Source organism: Cetorhinus maximus, chromosome 9, assembly GCF_964194155.1.
Source record: "Cetorhinus maximus chromosome 9, sCetMax3.hap1.1, whole genome shotgun sequence".
NCBI classification, from domain to species: Eukaryota; Metazoa; Chordata; class Chondrichthyes; order Lamniformes; family Cetorhinidae; genus Cetorhinus; species Cetorhinus maximus.
In genome coordinates, this window is record NC_135887.1 from 108327338 (window position 1) to 108347423 (window position 20086).

Below are 20086 nucleotides of genomic sequence, written 5' to 3' on the forward strand. Positions count from 1 at the left end.
GAGCTTCTCCATGGGAATCACCTTCCTCTCCATGGAGGAGGCATTGCTTCTGGCCATGAGGGCCAGACGCAGTGTTTATGCTCCGCATGGACTCCTCCACAATGGACACCATGGCACGCATTCCCTCATGTATCTCCACCAGATCCTCCCACACACTCTGCTGGACATCCAGAATCTGCTGCCTCATGGACGACTCCAGAAGCCCATCATCAGCCATTGACTGAGCATTGTCCTGCTCCCCTGCTGTCTTCCAACTGCTGACGCTCTGAGCACTCTCTGCCTCCGCCTGCACCTCAAGCGAGTGTGAAGTGCCCTCACCAATGTGCACTAATAGATTACCCAGCGATGTTATGCCCACCGAGGTGCTGGTATCTGCGCTGGTGCTTGCTTGACAGAGTGGATGTGACGCTGGTGCGTGTCCAGCATTGTGGTCCTCAGGGGTCAGGAGTTGGCATTCAGGCTACTCATAAGGAACTGCTGGTGAGCCTAAAAGGGGGAAGAAGGACATGTCATTAGTTTAAGTCATGAAACTGTCACTGTGCATGCCTGGCACCTGGTGAGCCAGAGGTTTGCATCATGGTGCCCTTGTCTTTCGATTATCAATGGGGATTCCAGGTTCCAGGCTCGCATCAATATAGAGACTACACTGGGATGCTAGCAATTACTGATATTCTGACCTCAGTGCACTGCGCTCTTACCTCCCTCTGGCACCCAATCTCACCACAGCCGCTTGATCGAGGTGCATGGTGCCTCCCCAGCTCCAGGGCCTCCTGCTCGTAACGCGAGGGGATGAGGAGGTGTGAGGGTCCCCCTCCAGTCCGCGACCTCTCTGCATTGTTATAGGATGTTTATTCCTGAAAGGGCAGAGGAGCATTTATTAGTCCACTCTCTACCTCCAGCACCATTGCTGCCTGGCCAACACCACCTAAGGAGCACCTTGCATAGCTCAGCCGATTCCTGGCCCTGGGGCCACATGGCACTCAGTCCAAGCAGCCAGGGTTCACCCTCCCTGGCCAGATCCTGCCTCATTGACATTTGCCACTCACACTCAAACACCTCTGAGGTCCACAAGGGCGGGAGGGTGTCCAGCCCTTAACTATTCTGCAAAGTAACCCATGCCAACATGGGACTCAACCTTCCCGATCGCAGCAGATTGTTGAAGCGCTTACACCACTGGACCCATGTGCATCTCACCGCGTCGTGGCTTCTGACTGTCAATGTCAATACCTCCCAGGCCTTTTTGGTGAGGTGGGGGTTCGGGGGTGGGGTCTCCTCCTCCTGTCGCTTGGGACAAGGGTTTCTCTCCTCACTGCCACCTCCTCCAGAAGGGCTGAAAGGCACTCGTCCGATAAAGACGGGGCCGACTACCCAACCTTCCTGCCTTTCCTCCTGTTGTGTCCACCCACTATAGTCTCCATTGGCAACACTTCCGGTGTCCCTTGGTGGCAGCCTTCCAGGGGCTGCCGAGGCCGCATTAGAATCCGCCGCCGGGTCGCCATTGGACCCGGTGGACATCATGGCCCCGCCCCCACCTGCTCCTTCACACACATTCCAGGCCGTGTATCACACTAGGCGGGCCTTAACTGGCAGAGCGTTGCCAATCTCAGGTGGCCTTTGGATTCCCGACCGCCCCCACTGACCCCGCACGCCAAGGGTAAAATTTTGCCCCATAAGTTCATATTTATAATTAATAGGTTTGTACTGCGTGAGCGTGACACATTCCATTCAGCGTTACATTATAGGCTACTGAGTACCAAATTACTTCTGGATTTCTTATCATATAACTAAGAACTATCTGGCCATCCTGATCTACTCAACCCAGTAAACATTAAAGCAGAGCACTTTGTGTGTATCTACACAATAAAGTCTATGATTCCCATTCTTTTGATCTCCAAATGAACTTTCAGTTCACTAATTCTGCTGGAGCAAAAACCAGCATTACTTACAAAGCTGGCATCAAATGAGTAATGACAAATCATCCTTTAAAGCGGCTGGAACGGTGGTCCATCAGCTTATTAATAAAAAAGTTAGGAACGAAGAGAACTCAATTTGAGCACAGCTCACAAGTAGTTTGAGAAAGTGAGTCAGCAGCAAATGAGAACCAAGCAATCATAATTGTACAAAAAATATTGCTACCAGGTTCATAATTTGTGTTTAAACAAGAATGCAAGAGAGAAAGTTGGAATATAAGTGTTCCTGTCAGCTTTCAAAAATTCCTAGTAGAAGTAACTTGAACAAGAGTTAGAATGATCTACTTGTGATAATGCCACATTCAGGATTAAAATGGTATTGATTCAGATCAATTTGTCTGCTGGATAATATATATTGACCTCGTTGTTATTTAAGGGCAACAAAAACCAAAAGAAAATGAAGGTGATACTGAAAGAATACTTCCTGAAAACAAGACTGCTCCCTCTGAAAGAGGTAAATACTATGCCAAGTATCTAATTTCTATCCTTATTGTGCACACAGTCAGATAGTCTATTACAATAAGCATACAGATAGTCTCAGGATGGATTTCAATGGGAGAGCAACTTTTGAAACTGTAAATCTAGATTATAAAATCATTGGAAAGTTGGATTAGAACACACTGTTGGAAAGTGTCAAAATTTCAGGTGTACTGGGTAAAGTCATTGGGTGGAATGGTCCCCTACCACCACTGGGGAGAATCGTAGTGGGTGGGGGCAGGAGATGTGGCGGGAGTCCAAAGATCAGTTTTCTGACATTGGGAAATCAGGTTGGAATCTTGTTCACCTGACCTTTTGTGGCAGGGAAATGGTGGGTCGACTTTCCCATTGGTGAACGTCAGGAACCCATTTTGCATCTCAAGAATGCAAATTAGCAGATCAAATGAACAGAATCTTGCACCCCCATCAAATCCACCACCCTGTTTGCGGGAATTTATACTGTTCTGTTTCACAACTGAACAAATGTAGCATATGCCGAGCGAGGGTGACTTCCAAGACTTAACAGGCACACGATGCTGCCTTCCCCATTGTGAGGACCAGTCTTCTCTTGGGTTACGGGAGCAGCCGTCACAGATGGTGTGTTATAGGGTATGATCAGTAGTGTGGATGGCAGTGCTGTAGGGGTAGAACTGAGGATGCTGCTGGCAAGAAGGGATGGGTGGGATGGTCAGGGTGTGTGTTTGGCGGGTGTCGTGCTCATCAGGAGGGTTATTGAAGGGGACAAGAAAGCTGGCACCAAAAAGGGGAGTGGGCAAGTGGGCATAGGTGCAGTAATGGGTGTAGGCTCTGCAGGGAGGGATGGCAGGTGAAGATTGATAATGATAGGGTCCAGGGAAATGGGGAGGTTGAAAGGTTACAGAGGGGAGAGTGAAAGTCACATTGTGGGGATTGATGGTGATGGGGGGGAAGTTGGGGGATGACAGGGGGAGTGTAAAAGGTGGTGGAGTGGGTATGAAAAGTAACCTGAACCATCACTACAGAAAGGCAGCTCACTGGCAAGACAATGCTCTCGATGTCCAATTGCAAAACATTCAGGTGGGAAGTGACTCTCCTCAGGTGGATGGAGGTCAAGGTCAGAACAACTGGACAATGAAAGGAACACCCTAAAAATCATGGAAAAACTATGAGAGCTATGGTCATTTGAAATCCTCACTATCTGCTGAGGCCCACACAGTAGCATGTCTGGCCCAGAGGGCTCTCAGAACATCGAGATCGCAGAAAGCTGCAGAGCTGCCATTCACTCTCAGTCATTTGCCATCGGCTGCAGTCAGAGGTAGTGATGAAGGGAGAGAAAGAAGGGGATGCCTACAAAGGGCATGCTGGTGAATGGCAGCCAACTCACGGCTGCAAACCTCTATCAAGGAGGCTTTTTGCACATGGCTCTCATTCCCCTGGTCAAAGAATGATGTCTCCAAGCGCAGGCATGTATTAAGGGGAGGAACACTCATTGTAGATCTCCCAGGATGCCCTTCACCTGAAAGGGGTGGAGTGCACGTGAACATTAAAGCAACTAACAGCAAGAAGGAATTCAGGAAACTTCTACAGTGCAAGTTAACATATATTTACAAGTGTTCAAATTATATACGATGATTGTACACCCATACCACGAGTGTGCATTCATAACTATTAATTTTTTCTTATGATACCACTACATCCGGGTGAATCCCTGACAACTGCAGCAGAAGTGCAGGCAGCCTGCTGACAGCTATGCCCTGTTGTCTGGGATGACTTTAGTCGGTGTCCTCTGGAGCGCCGAGGCCTGAAGTGCCCTGTTCAGCTAAAGGTCACCTGCTGTGGGGCAGGTTGACCTCCTCAGCCTGACCAACTGGAGTCGATGGGGCCTCAGGCCGAGGGGATTTGGAATGGCCGGACACCCTTGGACCATCTTGTGTGGATGGCCCTGGGTGTCCGACTGATGCTGCTCCTGTTTTGTGCCTGACAGTCCCTCACTGACTCCTTGAGAGAAAGGGCATCTGGAGAAAGGTCAAGGGCCCTGTCCCCGCCAACCCCCGCCCTCACCTAACCACTGCTGAAATGCACCCATAGCAAGAGTGCTGGCGTGCGAGTCCACGTGTATATCCGGCAGAAACTGTGCATTCTACTGGACCTGGCTTTCCAGTGTGCCCACTACCCTTCCCATGGAGACTTCCATGCACTCGCTTACTGGAGCCACAACATGAGAATGCACACAGTTGGGATTCTCAACCTCTCTTGCTATTCCATTGAGGGTCTCTGACACCTGCCTGATGTTCCCCTGCATTTCTTTGAATCTCCAGCATGTGTCCTAGGACCGATTTTCAGAGCTTCGTCATCTGACTCAGACTTTGCAGGGGCCTGGTCTCCAGCAGTCCTCCAAGTGCCAGAGACCTTGGCTGTCACTGCCTCTGCCTGCTGTGGACACCTGAGGTGACCACCAGAGTGTGACCCCAAGCCTACACTACAGCTATGAACCACAAGCCTGTCTCTGCGCTGGTGGAGGATGCAGGTGAATGCTCTGACGGCTCTAAAGGTGTGAAATCCTCTTCTTCAACCTTGGAGGTGGCCTGGGGGCTGGGGCTTTCTACTGTGGAGGACGGTGGCCTCCCCCTCTTCCTGCTGGGAGCTGGAATGGAGAAAAGAGAGAATGAGTGGATTGGCTCAAAAATTGCACACATCGATCACACTGATTTTCCAAAGTTCTTTGAATAATGGATGTTTCCTCACTTGGATAGTTGGGAGAGGCTGACCTCGCGCTTGGCACAGGCACAGTCTCAGTCTCTGTCCTTCCTGCCAGCTCTTCAGCCTGCAGAGCAGATGAAATCATTGACCTGTTTCCTGCACTGCAGGGAGGTCCTCCCAGGCCGCCATGGTCAGACGGGAGAGCCTCTTGCTGCCATCCCTTGGAAAGGAGGATCTCCCGCCATTCATTGAAGGCCTGGAGGAGACTCTGCAGGGAGACATCATTTGTATAATGGAGCTTGTTGCCTTCTAGTCAACCTGTTTCTCTGAGGGTCCAGGCGCAGCGACTGAATGGCTGTCCGGTTGCCTTCTAAATATGGCGCCCGGACATGACGGTGGGATGGGCAACTCCCTGCGCAACCCCCACAAGACTCAACGTGGACCTCGCGTCTGCATTTTTCATGAACTGAACAGCGCATAATTGCGCCTGTTCATCTGCCCCGCTCTCCATCGGAAATCACTCTGGCTTCCTGCTCCCGCTACCTGATTTAGCCCTGGAGCAGAGGATTCCACCCATTGTGTTATGCACTGCATTGAGTCATGAGTCAAAAGAATGCTTGTTTATTCTGAGCTTTTTTGGTGGCGTTGGTTGAGAGAGAAGCGTTTTCACTTTAACCAGAGAGCACCCTGTTCACCCTTGTAATAGTGTAAAGGGATCTCTTACTTCCACCTGTGCAGTCAGGTAGGTCCTCAGTTTAAGGCGAGTTTTAGAAGTTTGCACCTTCAACTATGGAACAATCTCCCTCAGTCCATGACAGTATCGGTAGCAGTGACCACTGCACAGTCTTTGCGGAGACAAAGTCCCATCTTCACATTGAGGTTACCCTGCATCATGTTGTGAGGCACTACCAAAATGTTGAATGAGATAGATTTCGAACAGATCTAACAACTCAAGGCTGGGCATCTATGAGCTGCTGTGAGCCTTCAGCAGCAGCAGAATTGTACTCAACCACAGTCTGTAACCTAGTGGCCTGGCATATCTCCCACTCTACCATTAGCACCAAACCAGGGAATCAACCCTGGTTCAATGAAGAGTGCAGGAGGGCATGCCAGGAGCAACACCAGGCTTACCTAAAAATGAAGTTTTAACCTGGTGAAGCTACAACACAGGACTACTGCCATGCCAAACAACATAAGCAGCATGCAATAGACAGAGCTAAGCAATCCCGTAGTCAACAGATCAGATCGGAGCTCTGCAGTGCTGCCACATCCAGTCGTGAATGGTGGTGGACAATTAAACAACAGCTCCACAAATATCCCCATCCTCACTGATGGAGGAGCCCAGCACATCAGTGCAGAAGATAAGGTTGAAATGTTTACTACAATCTTCAGCCAGGAGTGCCAAGTAGATGATCCATCTTGGCCTCCTCCGGAGACCCCCAGCATCACAGATGCCACGCTTCAGCCAAGTCGATTCACTCCATGTGAGATCAAGAAATGGCTGAAGGCACTGGATACCGCAAAAGCTGACAATATTCCAGCAATAGTACTGAAGACTTGTGCTCCAGAACTTGCTGCGCCCCTAGCCAAGCTGTTCCAGTACAGTTACAGTAATGTGGAAAATTGCCTAGGTACGTGCTGTACACAAAGCAGAACAAAACCAATCCGGTCAATTACCAGACCATCAGTCTGTTCTTAATCATCACAAAGTGATGGAAAGGTTCATCAACAGTGCTATCAAGTGGACTTGATGCTCAGTTTGGGTTTTGTCAGGACCACTCCGCTCCTGACCTCATTACAACCTTGGTTCAAACATGGACAAAAGAGCTGAACTCCAGAGGTGAGGTGAGAGTGACTGCCCTTGACAGCAAGGCCGCATTTGACCAAGTATGGCATCATGGAGCCCTAGCAAGAGTTAGGAATTAGAGTTAGTTTAAGTAAGTTATATTTGTATTTTTTGGGTATTAGGAATGAGTTTTAGCTTTAAAGTTTATTTGATTTGCATTTCCATATGGGTGTGTTAAGAAAATTCAAATTGAGTTTTAGCTCCACTTCAAAATGTGCTTGCATTTCTGAGGAGAATTTTACGATTGTAAGCTAAATTAAAAATTTTAAAAAACAGAAGTAGAAAAAAAATTCCATTGCCAATCAACAAGGGTCCAGAGAGGCAGACCCCTCCCACAGACACACACAGAAGAAGGAAAAAAGCAGTTTGTTTTGGAAGCTGTTGGAGTTGAGCTGGTTTTGAATGCAGCCGCCAAAGAGAAGCCACCTAAAAGGGACAGGTAGCCAGTCCCAAGCTAAGATTGGTTGAAAGTAGCTCCCAGAGAGAGACTGGAGCAAAAAGGAGAGATAGCAAGTCCCAAGCTAAAGAAAAGACACCAAAATCCAGGGGAGTGAAACAGGGGACATTAACCCTGAAAAGAGTTAGGTGATAGACTTTAGAAGGAGCAATTTGACAAGGAAGTATTCAATGAACGGCATGACACAGGAAGTTCTGAGGAACAAACGGACCTTGGCGTGTGTGTCCGTAGATCTCTGCAGGTGGAGGGGCATGTTAGTGGTGTGGTGTGAGAAAGGCATATGGGACACTTGCCTTTATCAATCGAGACATAGATTGCAAAAGTAGGGATGTAATGTTGGAGTTGTATAGAACCTTGGTGAGGCCACAGCTGGAGTACTGTGTGCAGTTCTGTTCGCCACATTATAGGAAGGATGTGATTGCACTGGAGGGGGTGCAGAGGAGACTCATCAGGATGTTTCCTGCGATGAAACATTTAAGTTATGAAGAGAGCTTGTATAGAGTTGGGTTGTTTTCGTCGGAGCAGGGAAGACTGAGGGGCGACCTGATCGAGGTGTACAAGATTATGAGGGGCGTGGACAGGGTGGATAGGGAGCAGCTGTTCCTCTTAGTTGAAGAGTCAGTCACGAGGGGACATAAGTTCAAGGTGAGGGGCAGGAGGTTTATGGGGGATGTGAGGAAAAACTTTTTTACCCGGAGGGTGGTGACGGTCTGGAATGCACTGCCTGGGAGGGTGGTGGAGGCGGGTTGCCTCACATCCTTTAAAAAGTACCTGGAAGAGCACTTGGCCCGTCATAACATTCAAGGCTATGGGCCAAGTGCTGGTAAATGGGATTAGGTAGGTAGGTCAGGTGCTTCTCACGTATCGGTGCAGACTCGATGGGCCGAAGGGCCTCTTCTGCACTGTGTGATTCTGTGAAAGTCCTAATCAGATGTTTTAGTCAAAAGGAAGGACAAGAACCTGGAAAAGGTCCTCTTCAGTGAAGTTAAGAGTGAGAGGCAGAGAGAAAGGTCCCAAGCTTCAGATTCAAAGTGACAAAAGCTGCAGAAAGCACATTAAAAGCGAGAACAGCTTGTAAGAGGCAAGAGGTCCAAAAAGACAACTGAAGGTCTGTAAATCTTTGCTGTGGCCATGTGAAGCAGTGACACTGTTGATGGCTGGGGTGGTGAGATTCAGAGTATGGAAGACAGTTTGACGGCATGTGCTAACCCAGGGAAGAGGAACATCAGGAGAGTTTGAAACCCTGGAGGTGAACCCTTGCGGAAGGCGTCTGAGAGAAAGCGTCGTTTTGCGAAAAGATTCCGAGGTGAGCACTTGGAAAGTGGAGATTGGAAACCCTCGTGTGAAAGATGCAGTGAGACCAGTTGTCTCACATTGTGACAAGCACCTGGGGGAGTTGATGAGAGATCCATCGCATCTGTTTTGGATGACGTCGGTCACTTGGTTTCAGAGTGGGGTGTGTCTGGCCACAGGTCGCCATAGATTTACATGGACTGTGTATTTACTATGGACATTAAAGTATAAGATACCTTTTGTAACTTGTGTTATCCTCACAAATCTGTATGTAGCTGTGGGTGAAGGAGGTTTGTAATATAGTTCATCTTTTCTTGTTGAATAAGCGTTTTATTCTTTTGTTAAAAGTTCATCAGCTGACTCCTGTGACTGTGTTCAGTAGCTACTCTCCACATATCTAAACAAACAAATAAAAGTTAGGATCTATCAATCTCGGTTCCACCCTGGGATCTGGCTTGTCCAGGGGTAAACTCAGCTGGGACCATAACACAAAACTGGAGTCAATGGAAATTAGGGGGAAAGCTCTCCACTGGTTTCGTGTCATACCTCACACAAAGGAATATGGTTTTGGTTGTTAGAGGCCAATCATCTCAGCTCCAGGACATCACTGCAGGGGTTCCTCAGGGTAGTGCTATGGCCATGGAAAAGGTTTCCCAACCATCTTTAGCTGTTTCATCAATGAACTTCTGTTCATCATAAGGTCAGAAGTGGGAATGTTCGCTGATGATTGCAGAACGTTCAGCACTATTTGCAACTCCTCGGATACTGACGCAGTCCATGTCCAAATGTAGCAAGGCTTGGACAATATCCAGGTTTTGGCTGACAAGTGGCAAGTAACATTCGTGTCAGGCATACCACATACAAGTGACAGGCAATGAACATCTCCAACAAGAGAGAATCTAACCATTACCCCTTAACATTCAATGGCATTACAATCGCTGAATCCCTCACTTTCAACATCCTGGCGATTACCCTTGAGCAGAAATTGAACTGGACTAGCCATATTAGCACTGTGGCTACAAGAGCAGGTCAGAGGCCAGGAATCCTGCGGCAGATAACTCACCTGCTGACTCCCAAAGCATGGCACAAGTCAGGACTGTGATGGGATACTCTCCACTTGCCTGGATGAGTGCAGCTCCAACAACATCCAGCACCAAGCAGCCCATTTGATTGGTACCCCATCCCAAACATTCAGTCCCTCCATCACTGACGCACAGTGGCAGCAGTGTGTACCATCTACAAGATGCATTGCAGAAATTCACCAGGGTTCCTTAGGCAGTACCATCAAAACCCACGACCACTACAATCTAGAAGGACAAGAGCAGCAGACAGATGGGAACACCACCACCTGGAAATTCCCCTCCAAGTCACACACCATCCAGACTTGGAAATACATCACCGTTCCTTCACTGTCGCTGGGTCAAAAATCCTGGAACTCCCTCCCTAACAGCACTGTGGGTGTGATATCTACATCAGATAGAGTGTAGCTCTTCATGAATGCAGCTCACCCCCACCTTCTTCAGGGCAATTAGGGATGGGCACTAATTTCTGGCCTAGCCAGCGATGCCCGCACCACATGAATGAATAAACGAAGAGGAGAACACTGAAGTTTCACCTGGATTCCATGCTCAAGTCATGAAGTGAATCTAGTTCGACAGTCTGAGACCGAAAAGCAAAAATTCTACCAATTGAACCAACTGGATAACTGAAGACTCTGTGGATAGCTCTTGGTGACAGGCTTAAACAAAGTAGTCACAATGATGAATACACTCCACTCACCATCACATCATAGGCTACTGAGTACCAAATTGCCTCAGGATTTCTTATCATCTCACACTAAACAGTGTCTGGCCATATGTCCATATGTAAACAATAAAGCAGCACTTTGTGTGTATCGACACAGTAAAGCCTATCATTCCCATAGGGTTGATCTGTAGTTCACAAATCCTGCAGGCTCAAATCAGCATTAATTATGAAGCCGCCACCAACTGAGTAACGTTAAGTCACCCATACAAAGATGCTCGAACAGTGGTTCATCAGCCCATTAGTAAACTATTTTGGAACTAAGTCAGTTTGAACACAACTCACATGCTCATTAGAAAAGTGAGACAGCAGCAAATGAGAACCAATTAATCATCATCTAATTGTTCAATTAATGTTGCTATCAGTTCAGTTTGTAATTTGTATCTAAACCAGAATGCGTAGGAGAGAATATATGAGTTGATATCATATTAATGCCTTTTTTTTTCTAGCTCCACCTTCAATTAGTGATATTCAGAAACCGGATGAAATTATAGCTGGTGAGAAAACCAATTTGAGTTGGGAAGTTATCGTGTTCAGTCCAGGAATGGTGAATGTTGTTACATCCATGAAGAGGAAAGGGGAGCAGAAAGCAAGGAAGTTATTTCACTGGGAAATGCCAGCGGAGAAATTCTCAGGACCAAGTAAAGTAACTGTCCCGCTCAACGATCGTTCAGATTTAAGCAAGAAAGATGATTCCTTCAGTGCTGAGGTGCCAGAATTACAACGTACATCTGATGGTTTCCGCATTCCCTGCTCCGTTACACTGTGTCCTGATGTATCCAAGGATGATGGTGCTGAGTTAATTATTGAAGTTAAACAGGACACCAGTGAGGAAACTTGTACTAAAAGCACAGAACTGAAGGTCACAGCAGGTAATTTCTACATTTTGTACATCACACAAACTTATGGGACATATGATTATGAAAAACTTCAGCTGGAAATCATGACACCAACATAGAGAGAGTTTGAAATACTATTTCCCTTCCATTTAGCAATTCCTGCATAGATATGATTGATCAAACAATAGTGTAATAATTTGGTCAGAAGTGATTTGTTCTTCTATGTCGGTACTATAGGAATCACTATAATTATTATGGAAGTCAGTACCAACTTAAGAAAGTTAATGACTACTTGTAGGAATTAACATCTATGAAAAACACAAGAATAGAGTTGATAGGTGTTATTTTCTACATGTAATCCTTGGGGGCTTCTACTAATGTTCTGTGTTTGTATTTTACATTTGCTGTGCCGCCTTTCAACTGGCCAGTAATAAACAGATATTTATCAATGGCATGCTTAGCAACTTAGATGCCACAAACCTGAGACAGAAAGGAACAAATTAAATCCTGAATCCTGCAATCACCCCTAGAATCCTTAACAAACCCAGACCCAGACTAGGATGAGCAATCTGATTGTGTGCTTACATATATGTCATAACTAAACATGAATCATGAACGAAACTGTAGTTGATTCCTCATAGCATTCATCCATGAATGGAGGTTTCATCATACTCATGATGTTCCACAAAGTGTTTGCAGGTCAGACTTTGTGAAATTCTGACATCTCTCCATTTGTGTCATTCCCTGTTGCCTTGCTTCTCTGTCTGTAGAAATTATTCCTGATTGTTGTTGACAGTCTTGTAATTTGACACAAAACATCCATGATACATGCAGTCAAGCTAACTATCAGTTCAGTGAGAAAGTAAAACACTGTTCCTTATATTTCTACTGTTCTCCACCCTGAGGTTATTGTTCACAATTGTGGCATGTCTTAACAAGGCACCGCAATTTATGTGGATTGACTTCATCCCCTGTCAGTCTTACTGGCTTCATCATGTGGAACATTGCTGCAACTCTTAAACCTCTTTGTTACAAATTTCCATTTTAGTTTGAATAATCTACCCCTACTGTTATCTCCTGACCTCTGCTGCTTTCAATGTTACTTTAAAGAGAACACATTTTAAGATGATGTTCTGCTCCTTTCGTGCAAATAAGACAGATTGAACATAACTGAACAGGTGGAAACTAACCAGTGATAATAATTATTTCAGTTTTCATTTGAATATTCACAAAAAACAGATTTTTAGTTCTGAATCATTAAAATTGTGCAATTCAAGAGTTGAGGAAGTTGAACTAACTGGGTAACTGATGGCCTTATAGCAATTGGCATTAGTGTCACGTTTAAATAAAATATTCGTAATTGTAAAGACACATATAATGGACAGGGGAGAGATGATAAGCAGGACTCCCTTTATCCTACACCTATCCACTGACCAAAAACAATGTGTTTAAAGAACAGTTTTAACTCCTGAGAACAGACAAGAGACAGGTTTTTCTAAGTTTTAAAAACAAGATCAATGTTTATTGTTCAACACCCGAATATACAGAACTACACTCCCGCTCACACTCACACAGTTATACACACCCTCAGGAAAAGATTGCGATTACAAAAGTAGCATGTGATTTTTTTTCTTAGGATTTCAAGAGTTCTTTGTTACACTTTCTTTCCCTGGGGTGAAGACTTGAAATGCTCCAGGTCTGTGATCCTTTTTATCCACTGAAGAAAAGCTCTGGTAGTTTCTACGGATGGATTTACTGTTGTTTTACGTTTCCAGTAGCAAATTTCTCTTCTTATACTCAAACCAAGTAACAGTGGAGGTCTGGTATGGATCCTGAGGTAGAGTTCAAGGTCAGCTTCAATCTCTACCTACATGTGGCTTAAGAGCAGGTGTTCTTAGGCAAGGTTTTTTCTCCTCATTGGCATAGATGTATCTGCCTATCTGACCAGAATATGGCTTATTAAAACCTTATCAGAAACCTTGTCTCTGCCATGTGACCGGATTATCTTTTCCCATAAGTCCTCATTGATCAGACAATAAAGTCCAAATATAATTCATCCACATATTATCTTGATAAAATAGAGCTTATCACGACCATTGGGCAGGGTTTTCCAGTCCCGTCAACTGTAGGAATCGTTGCAGGCAGGAAGGGAAATTTGACGGACCAGCAAGAGGTCTGTTGACGTTGTTTGGGGATCTCCGGTGCCAAATGATACATGCAGTCAAGCTAACTATCAGTTCAGTGAGTAAGTAAAACACTGTTCCTTATATTTCTACTGTTCTCCACCCTGAGGTTATTGTTCACAACTGTGGCAAAAGATAATGATTTCTTAACAAGGCGTCACAATTTATGTGGATTGACTTCATCCCCTGGCAGTCTTACTGGCTTCATCCTGGGGAACATTGCTGCAACTCTTAAACCTCTTTGTTACTAATTTCTATTTTAGTTTGAGTAATCTACCCTGATTGTTATCTCCTGACCTCTGCAGCTTTCAATGTTACTTTAAAGAAGAAAATTTTGGGGTCATTGTACATGTTAGTTACCATTCTATTCTCATGTTCTCTCTTTGTGAATCATATTTTCCTCTTCATTTCTCTTCTCAGCTTATTATATTTAGCTTGGTTCTCACTTGAGGAATTCAGCTGATATGCATCATACACCCTATTTTTTTGTTTCATCATATTCGCTATTGGTCTTTCCATCCAAGAAGCCCTGGTTTTGGTTCTCCTGCCTTTCCTTTTTGTTGGAGTATATCTAGCTGATACCTCTTCCTTAAAGATCACCCATTGTTCTGTTGCAGTTGCATTTTTTTTTGTCAAACTTTGGTTCCATTTTACCCTGGCAAAATCCTCTCTCATCCCATTGAAGTTAGCCCTCTTCCAAATCAGAAGTTCTATGTTAGATTGTTCCTTGCTCTTTCCCATTACTTATGATATAATGATCATACTTACGCAATTGCTGCTCCACAGATGTCTGATCTAATTGGCCAACCTCATTCCCCAACATCAGATCCAGCAATGCCTCATTTCTAATTAGACGAAAAACATACCAATCAAGGAAGTTCTCTTGAACATGTTTCAAAAAGTCCCCCCCTCCTTACCCTTTACTCTAACAATACCCCAGTCAATATTTATTTAACAAAAGTACCCCAATATAACAATGCTACAGTTCTCACACAGCTCTAAGATTTTCCTCCAGAATTGCCCCTCCATCTCACTCACTATTTGGAGGCCGTACACTTTTTGCTTCTCAGCTCCAATCAAGTGGATTCTGTGCTTACCCTCTCAAGGACAATCTTTCTTTCCAACATTACAATCTCCTCTCTGATCAGTACTGCCACCCAACCTCCTTTATTCCTTCCCTATCTCTTCTGACCACTTTGGATCTGTGAACATTGAGTCCCCAGTTTTCATTTTTTTTAAGTCACGTTTCCATTATTGTCATGACAACAAGTTCTCACACGGATATTTTGCTTGTGGCTCACAAAGCTTCTTCACCATACTTTGTGTCTTTACATACATGCATTGTCAAGCTATCTTTGTTTTCCCCATAGTCCTTCTTAGCTTGCTCCTATCTAATATGTTACTATTTCCCTTTCCAGTACTATCCAACACTGTCACTCCTTTATTCCACTTTTCTACTACGAAATTCTGGTGCACAACGCTCCCCACTGCTACTCTCTCACATCATCCCCCACAATTACGTTTGAGCCCTCCCTAAACAAGATAGAGAGCCTTCCCCCGAGGACATTGGTCCCAGTCTTGTTGAGATCTAGTTCCAATACCCCACACTATGTGGAACTCAAGATGAGGGTAACAGAAATGCTATCTGTCTGCCTAACTATGTAATCTCCTGTACTGCATTGCTAAATTTTGCTGTTTACCCCATGCAATCCTTTGCCCGTTGGTGCCATGGTCTGGACTGCACTCTTTCAGGGTATTGGCACCCAGCAGTCTCCAATGATGAGTAACAGTTTCAGAGTGGCACATACCCTGAAGAGCCCTGCACTTCCTCTCCCATCCTATTCTTCTCGATGGTCACCCATCTACTATCCTGAACTCTTACTGCCTATGAGTTGTCCACCTCCTGGAACATATGATCCAGGAAACTGGCTCATGCTCTGAAGTGACTCCAGATGTCCTTCAAGAAACCCTCTTTCCCACACCACCCATTCAACGATGTGTTCACCTCCCTAATTGATTTATCCCAATGCCGATTTGTATGTGGCTTGGGAAATAATCCAGAGGTTATAACTTTTGAGATGCTGTCCTTGAATGAACTCTTAGATCTTGATAGTATCCAAATAGGATCTCTTAATTGGCAGAGTGCTGTCAATCTCAGGTGGCATTCAGATTCCCAACCGCCCCCGCTGATCCCGCACGCCAAGGGTAAAATTCTGCCCCATCAGTTCATATTTATAATCAATAGGTTTGTACTGAATGGGCGTGACCCACCCCATTCAGCGTTACATTATAGGCTACTGAGTACCAACTTACTTCTGGATTTCTTATCTTATACCTAAGAACTGCCTGACCATCCTGATTTACTCAACCCAGTAAACATTAAAGCAGAGCACTTTGTGTGTATCTACACAATGAAGTCTATGATTCCCATAGCTTTGATTTTCAAATGAACTTTCAGTTCACTAAATCTGCTGGAGCAAAAAGTCTATTACAATAAGCATACAGATAGTCTCGGGATGGATTTCAATGGGATAGCAACTTTTGAAACTTTAAATCTGGGTTATAAAATCGTTGGAAAGTTGGATTAGAACACAATGTTGGAAAGTGTCAAAATTTTAGGTGTACTGGAGAAAGTCATTGGGTGGAATTGTCCCCTACCACCACCGGGGAGAATCGTGGGGGCAGGAGATGTGGCGAGAGTCCAAAGATAATTTTTCTGACATCGGGAAATCAGGTTGGAATCTTGTTCACCCGACCTTTCATGGCAGGTAAATGGTGGGTCGACTTTCCCGCTGGTGAACGTCAGGAACCCATTTTACATCTCAAGAATGCAAATTACCAGACCAAATGAACAGAATCTTGCACCCCCATCAAATCCACCACCCTGTTAGCGGGAATTTATACTGTTCACAACTGAACAGATGTGGTATGTGCCCAGTGAGGGAGACTTCCAGGACTTAGCAGGCACGCGATGCTGCCTTCCCCATTGTGAGGACCAGTCTTCTCTGGGGTGACGGGAGCCACCATCACAGATGGTACGCATGGGAAGGAGGTGTGGAAGGCACGGGAAGGGGCTGTTGAGGGCGGGAAGCGGGATTGGAAGACATGAAGGTGTTGTCAGTCTGCAGGAGGGGCAATGGAAGGCTACAAAGTGGGTGAGCAGGGAGTGGGGAAGAGTGTGTTATAGGGTGTGGTCAGTAGTGTCGATGGCAGTATTCTAGGGGTAGAACTGAGGGTACTGATGGCAAAATAGGATGGGTGCAAGGGTCAGGGTGTGTGTTTGGCTGCTCTCATGCTCATCAGGAGGGTCATTGAAGGGGGCAAGAAAGGTGGCACCAAAAAGGGGAGTGGGCAAGTGGGCATAGGTGCGATAACAGGTGTAGGCTCTGCAGGGAGGGAAGGCAGTTGAAGATTGATGATGATAGGTAATGGGGAGGTTGAAGGGTTACAGAGGGGAGAGTAAAAATCACATTGTGGGGGTTGATGGTGATGGGGGGAAGTTGGTGGATGACAGGGGGAGGGTAAAAGGTGGTCGTGCCGGTACGTAATGTAACCTGAACCATCACTACAGAAAGGCAGCTCACTAGCAAGACAATGCCCTCGATGTCCAATTGCAAAACATTCAGGTGGGAAGTGACTCTCCTCAGGTGGATGGAGGTCAAGGTCAGCACAATTAGACAATGAAAAGAACACCCTAAAAATCATGATAAAACTATGAGAGATATGGTCATTTGAAATCCTCACTATCTACTGAGGCCCACACAATAGCATGTCTGGCCCAGAGGGCTCTCATAACATCGAGATCGCAGAAAGCTGCAGAGCTGCCATTCACTCTCAGTCATTTACCATTGGCTGCAGCCAGAGGTAGTGATGAAGGGAGAGAAAGAAGGGGATGCCTACAAAGGGCATGCTGGTGAATGGCAGCCAACTCACAGCTGCAAACCTCTATCCTCCTGCATGAATGGTCATGCCTGACAAGGGCTTATGGTTAGTTTTTCCATTATGACAAGACAAAGATCTCTCAATAGAGTCTCGAGGGCAGTGGGGGCTAGTGGAATAATATGAGAGAGAGGCTTCTTGCACATGGCTCTCATCCCCTGGTCAAAGAACGATGTCTCCAAGCGCAGGCATATATTAAGAGGAGGAACACTCATCGTAGATCTCCCAGGATGCCCTGCACCTGAAAGGGGTGGAGTGCACGTGAACAATAAAGCAACTAACAGCAAGAAGGAATTCAGGAAACTTCTACAGTGCAAGTTAGCATATATTTACAAGTGCTCAAATTATATACAATGATTGTACACCCATGCCACTCATGTGCCTTCAGAACTTTTTAATTTTTCTTACGCTACCACTACGTCTGGGTGAATCCCTGACAACCGCAGCAGAAGTGCAGGCAGCCTGCTGACAGCTATGCCCTGTTGTCTGGGATGACTTTAGTCGGTGTCCTCTGGAGAGCCCTAGTCTGTTAAGGGTCACCTGCTATGGGGCAGGTCGCCCTCCTCTGCCTGACCAACTGGAGTTGATGGGGTCTCAGGCTGAGGGGATTTGGAACGGCCGGACACCCTTAGACTCTCTTGGGTGATGGCCCTGGGTGTCCGACTGATGCTGCTCCTCTGATTTGTGCCTGACAGCTCCTCACTGACTTCTTGAGAGAAAGGGCATCTGGAGAAAGGTCAAGGGCCCTGCCCCTGCCAATCCCCGCCCTCACCTAGCCACTGCTGAAATGCACCCATAGCTAGAGCGATAGCGTGCGAGTCTGCGTGCATATCCAGCAGAAACTGTGCATTCTACTGGACCGAGGTTTTTAATGTGCCCGCTACCCTTCCCATGGAGACTTCCATGTGCTCGCTTACCGGAGCCACAACATGAGAGTGCACACGATCGGACTTCTCAACCTCTCTTGCTATTCCCTTGAGGGTCTCTGACACCTGCCTGATGTTCCCCTGCATTTCTTTGAATCTCCAGCATGTGTCCTAGGACCGATTTTCAGAGCTTCGTCATCTGACTCAGACTTTGCAGGGGCCTGGTCTCCAGCAGTCCTTCAAGTGCCAGAGACCTTGGCCGTCACTGCCTCTGCCTGCTGTGGACACCTGAGGTGACCACCAGAGTGTGACCCCAGCCTACACTACAGCTATGAGCCATAAGCCTGTCTCTGCGCTGGTGGAGGATGCAGGTGAATGCTCTGATGGCGCTAAAGGTGTGAAATCCTCTTCTTCCACCTCGGAGGTGGCCTGGGGGCTGGGGCTTTCTACTGTGGAGGACGGTGGCCTCCCCCTCTTCCTGCTGGGAGCTGGAATGGAGAAAAGAGAGAATGAGTGACAGTCTGGATTGGCTCAAACATTGCACACATCAATCACACTGATTTTCCAAAATTTTCTGAATAATGGATGTTTCCTCACTTGGATAGTTGGGAGAGGCTGACTCGCGTTCGGCACAGGCACAGTCTCAGTCTCTGTCCTTCCTGCCACTTCTTCAGCCTACAGAGCAGATGAAATCATTGACCCGTGTTATATCATTGCCTTTTAAATATGGCGTTGGACATGATGGTGGGATGGGCAACTCCCTGCCCACCCCCCACAAGACTCAACGTGGACCTTGCGTCCGCATTTTTCATGAATTGAACAGTGCACAATTGCACCTGTTCACCTGCCCCGCTCTCCATCGGAAATCACTCTGGCTTCCTGCTCCCGCTACCTGATTTAGCCCTGGAGCAGAGGATTCCAGCCATTGTGTTGTGCACTGCATTGTCCGACCAATAATGAGTAAAAAGAACGCTAGTTTATTCTGGGCTTTTTTGGTGGCGTTGGTTGAGAGAGAAGCATTTTCACTTTAACCAGAGAGCACCCCGTTCATCCTTGTAATAGTGTAAAAGGATCTTTTCCTTCCACCTGTGCAGTCAGGTAGGTCCTCAGTTTAATGCAAGTTTTAGAAGTTTGCACCTTCAACTATGCAGCACTCTCCCTCAGTCCATGACAGTGATGCTACGACACAGGACTACTTGCATGCCAAACAACATAAGCAGCATGTAATAGATAGAGCTAAGCAATCCCACAACCAACAGATCAAATCTAAGCTCTGCAGTCCTACCACATCCAGTCGTGAATGCCGGTGGACAACTAAACAACTCACTGGAGGAGGTGCTCCACAAGTATCCCCATCCTCAACGATGGAGGAGCCCAACACATCTGTGCACAAGATAAGGTTGAAGCATTTGCAACAATCTTCTGCCAGGAGTGCCAAGTGGATGATCCATCTCAGCCTCCTCTGGAGGTGCCCAGCATCACAGATGCCAGTCTTCAGCCAATTCGATTCACTCCACGTGATATCAAGAAATGGCTGAATGCATTGGATACTGCAAAAGCTGACAATATTCCAGCAATAGTGCTGAAGGCTTGTGCTCCAGAGCTTGCCGCGCCCCTAGCCGAGCTGTTCCAGTACAGTTACAATACTGGCATTTACACAGCAACTTTGAAAATTGCCTAGGTATGTCCTGTACACAAAGCAGAACAAATCCAATCCGGTCAATTACCACGCCA

The 20086-nt window shown here is 46.3% G+C and overlaps 1 protein-coding gene across 2 annotated transcripts in view; it reads left to right on the forward strand.

Moving 5' to 3' along the window:
• Positions 1-20086, forward strand: part of LOC144684897 (uncharacterized) — a 107660-nt gene that overhangs the window by 54477 nt on the left and 33097 nt on the right. For both annotated transcript variants that reach the window (XM_078549297.1, XM_078549298.1), the window contains 2 exons: positions 2347-2424; positions 10975-11397. In XM_078549297.1, the coding sequence (XP_078405423.1) occupies positions 2347-2424; positions 10975-11397 (501 nt within the window). The remainder of the gene's footprint in view (positions 1-2346; positions 2425-10974; positions 11398-20086) is intronic.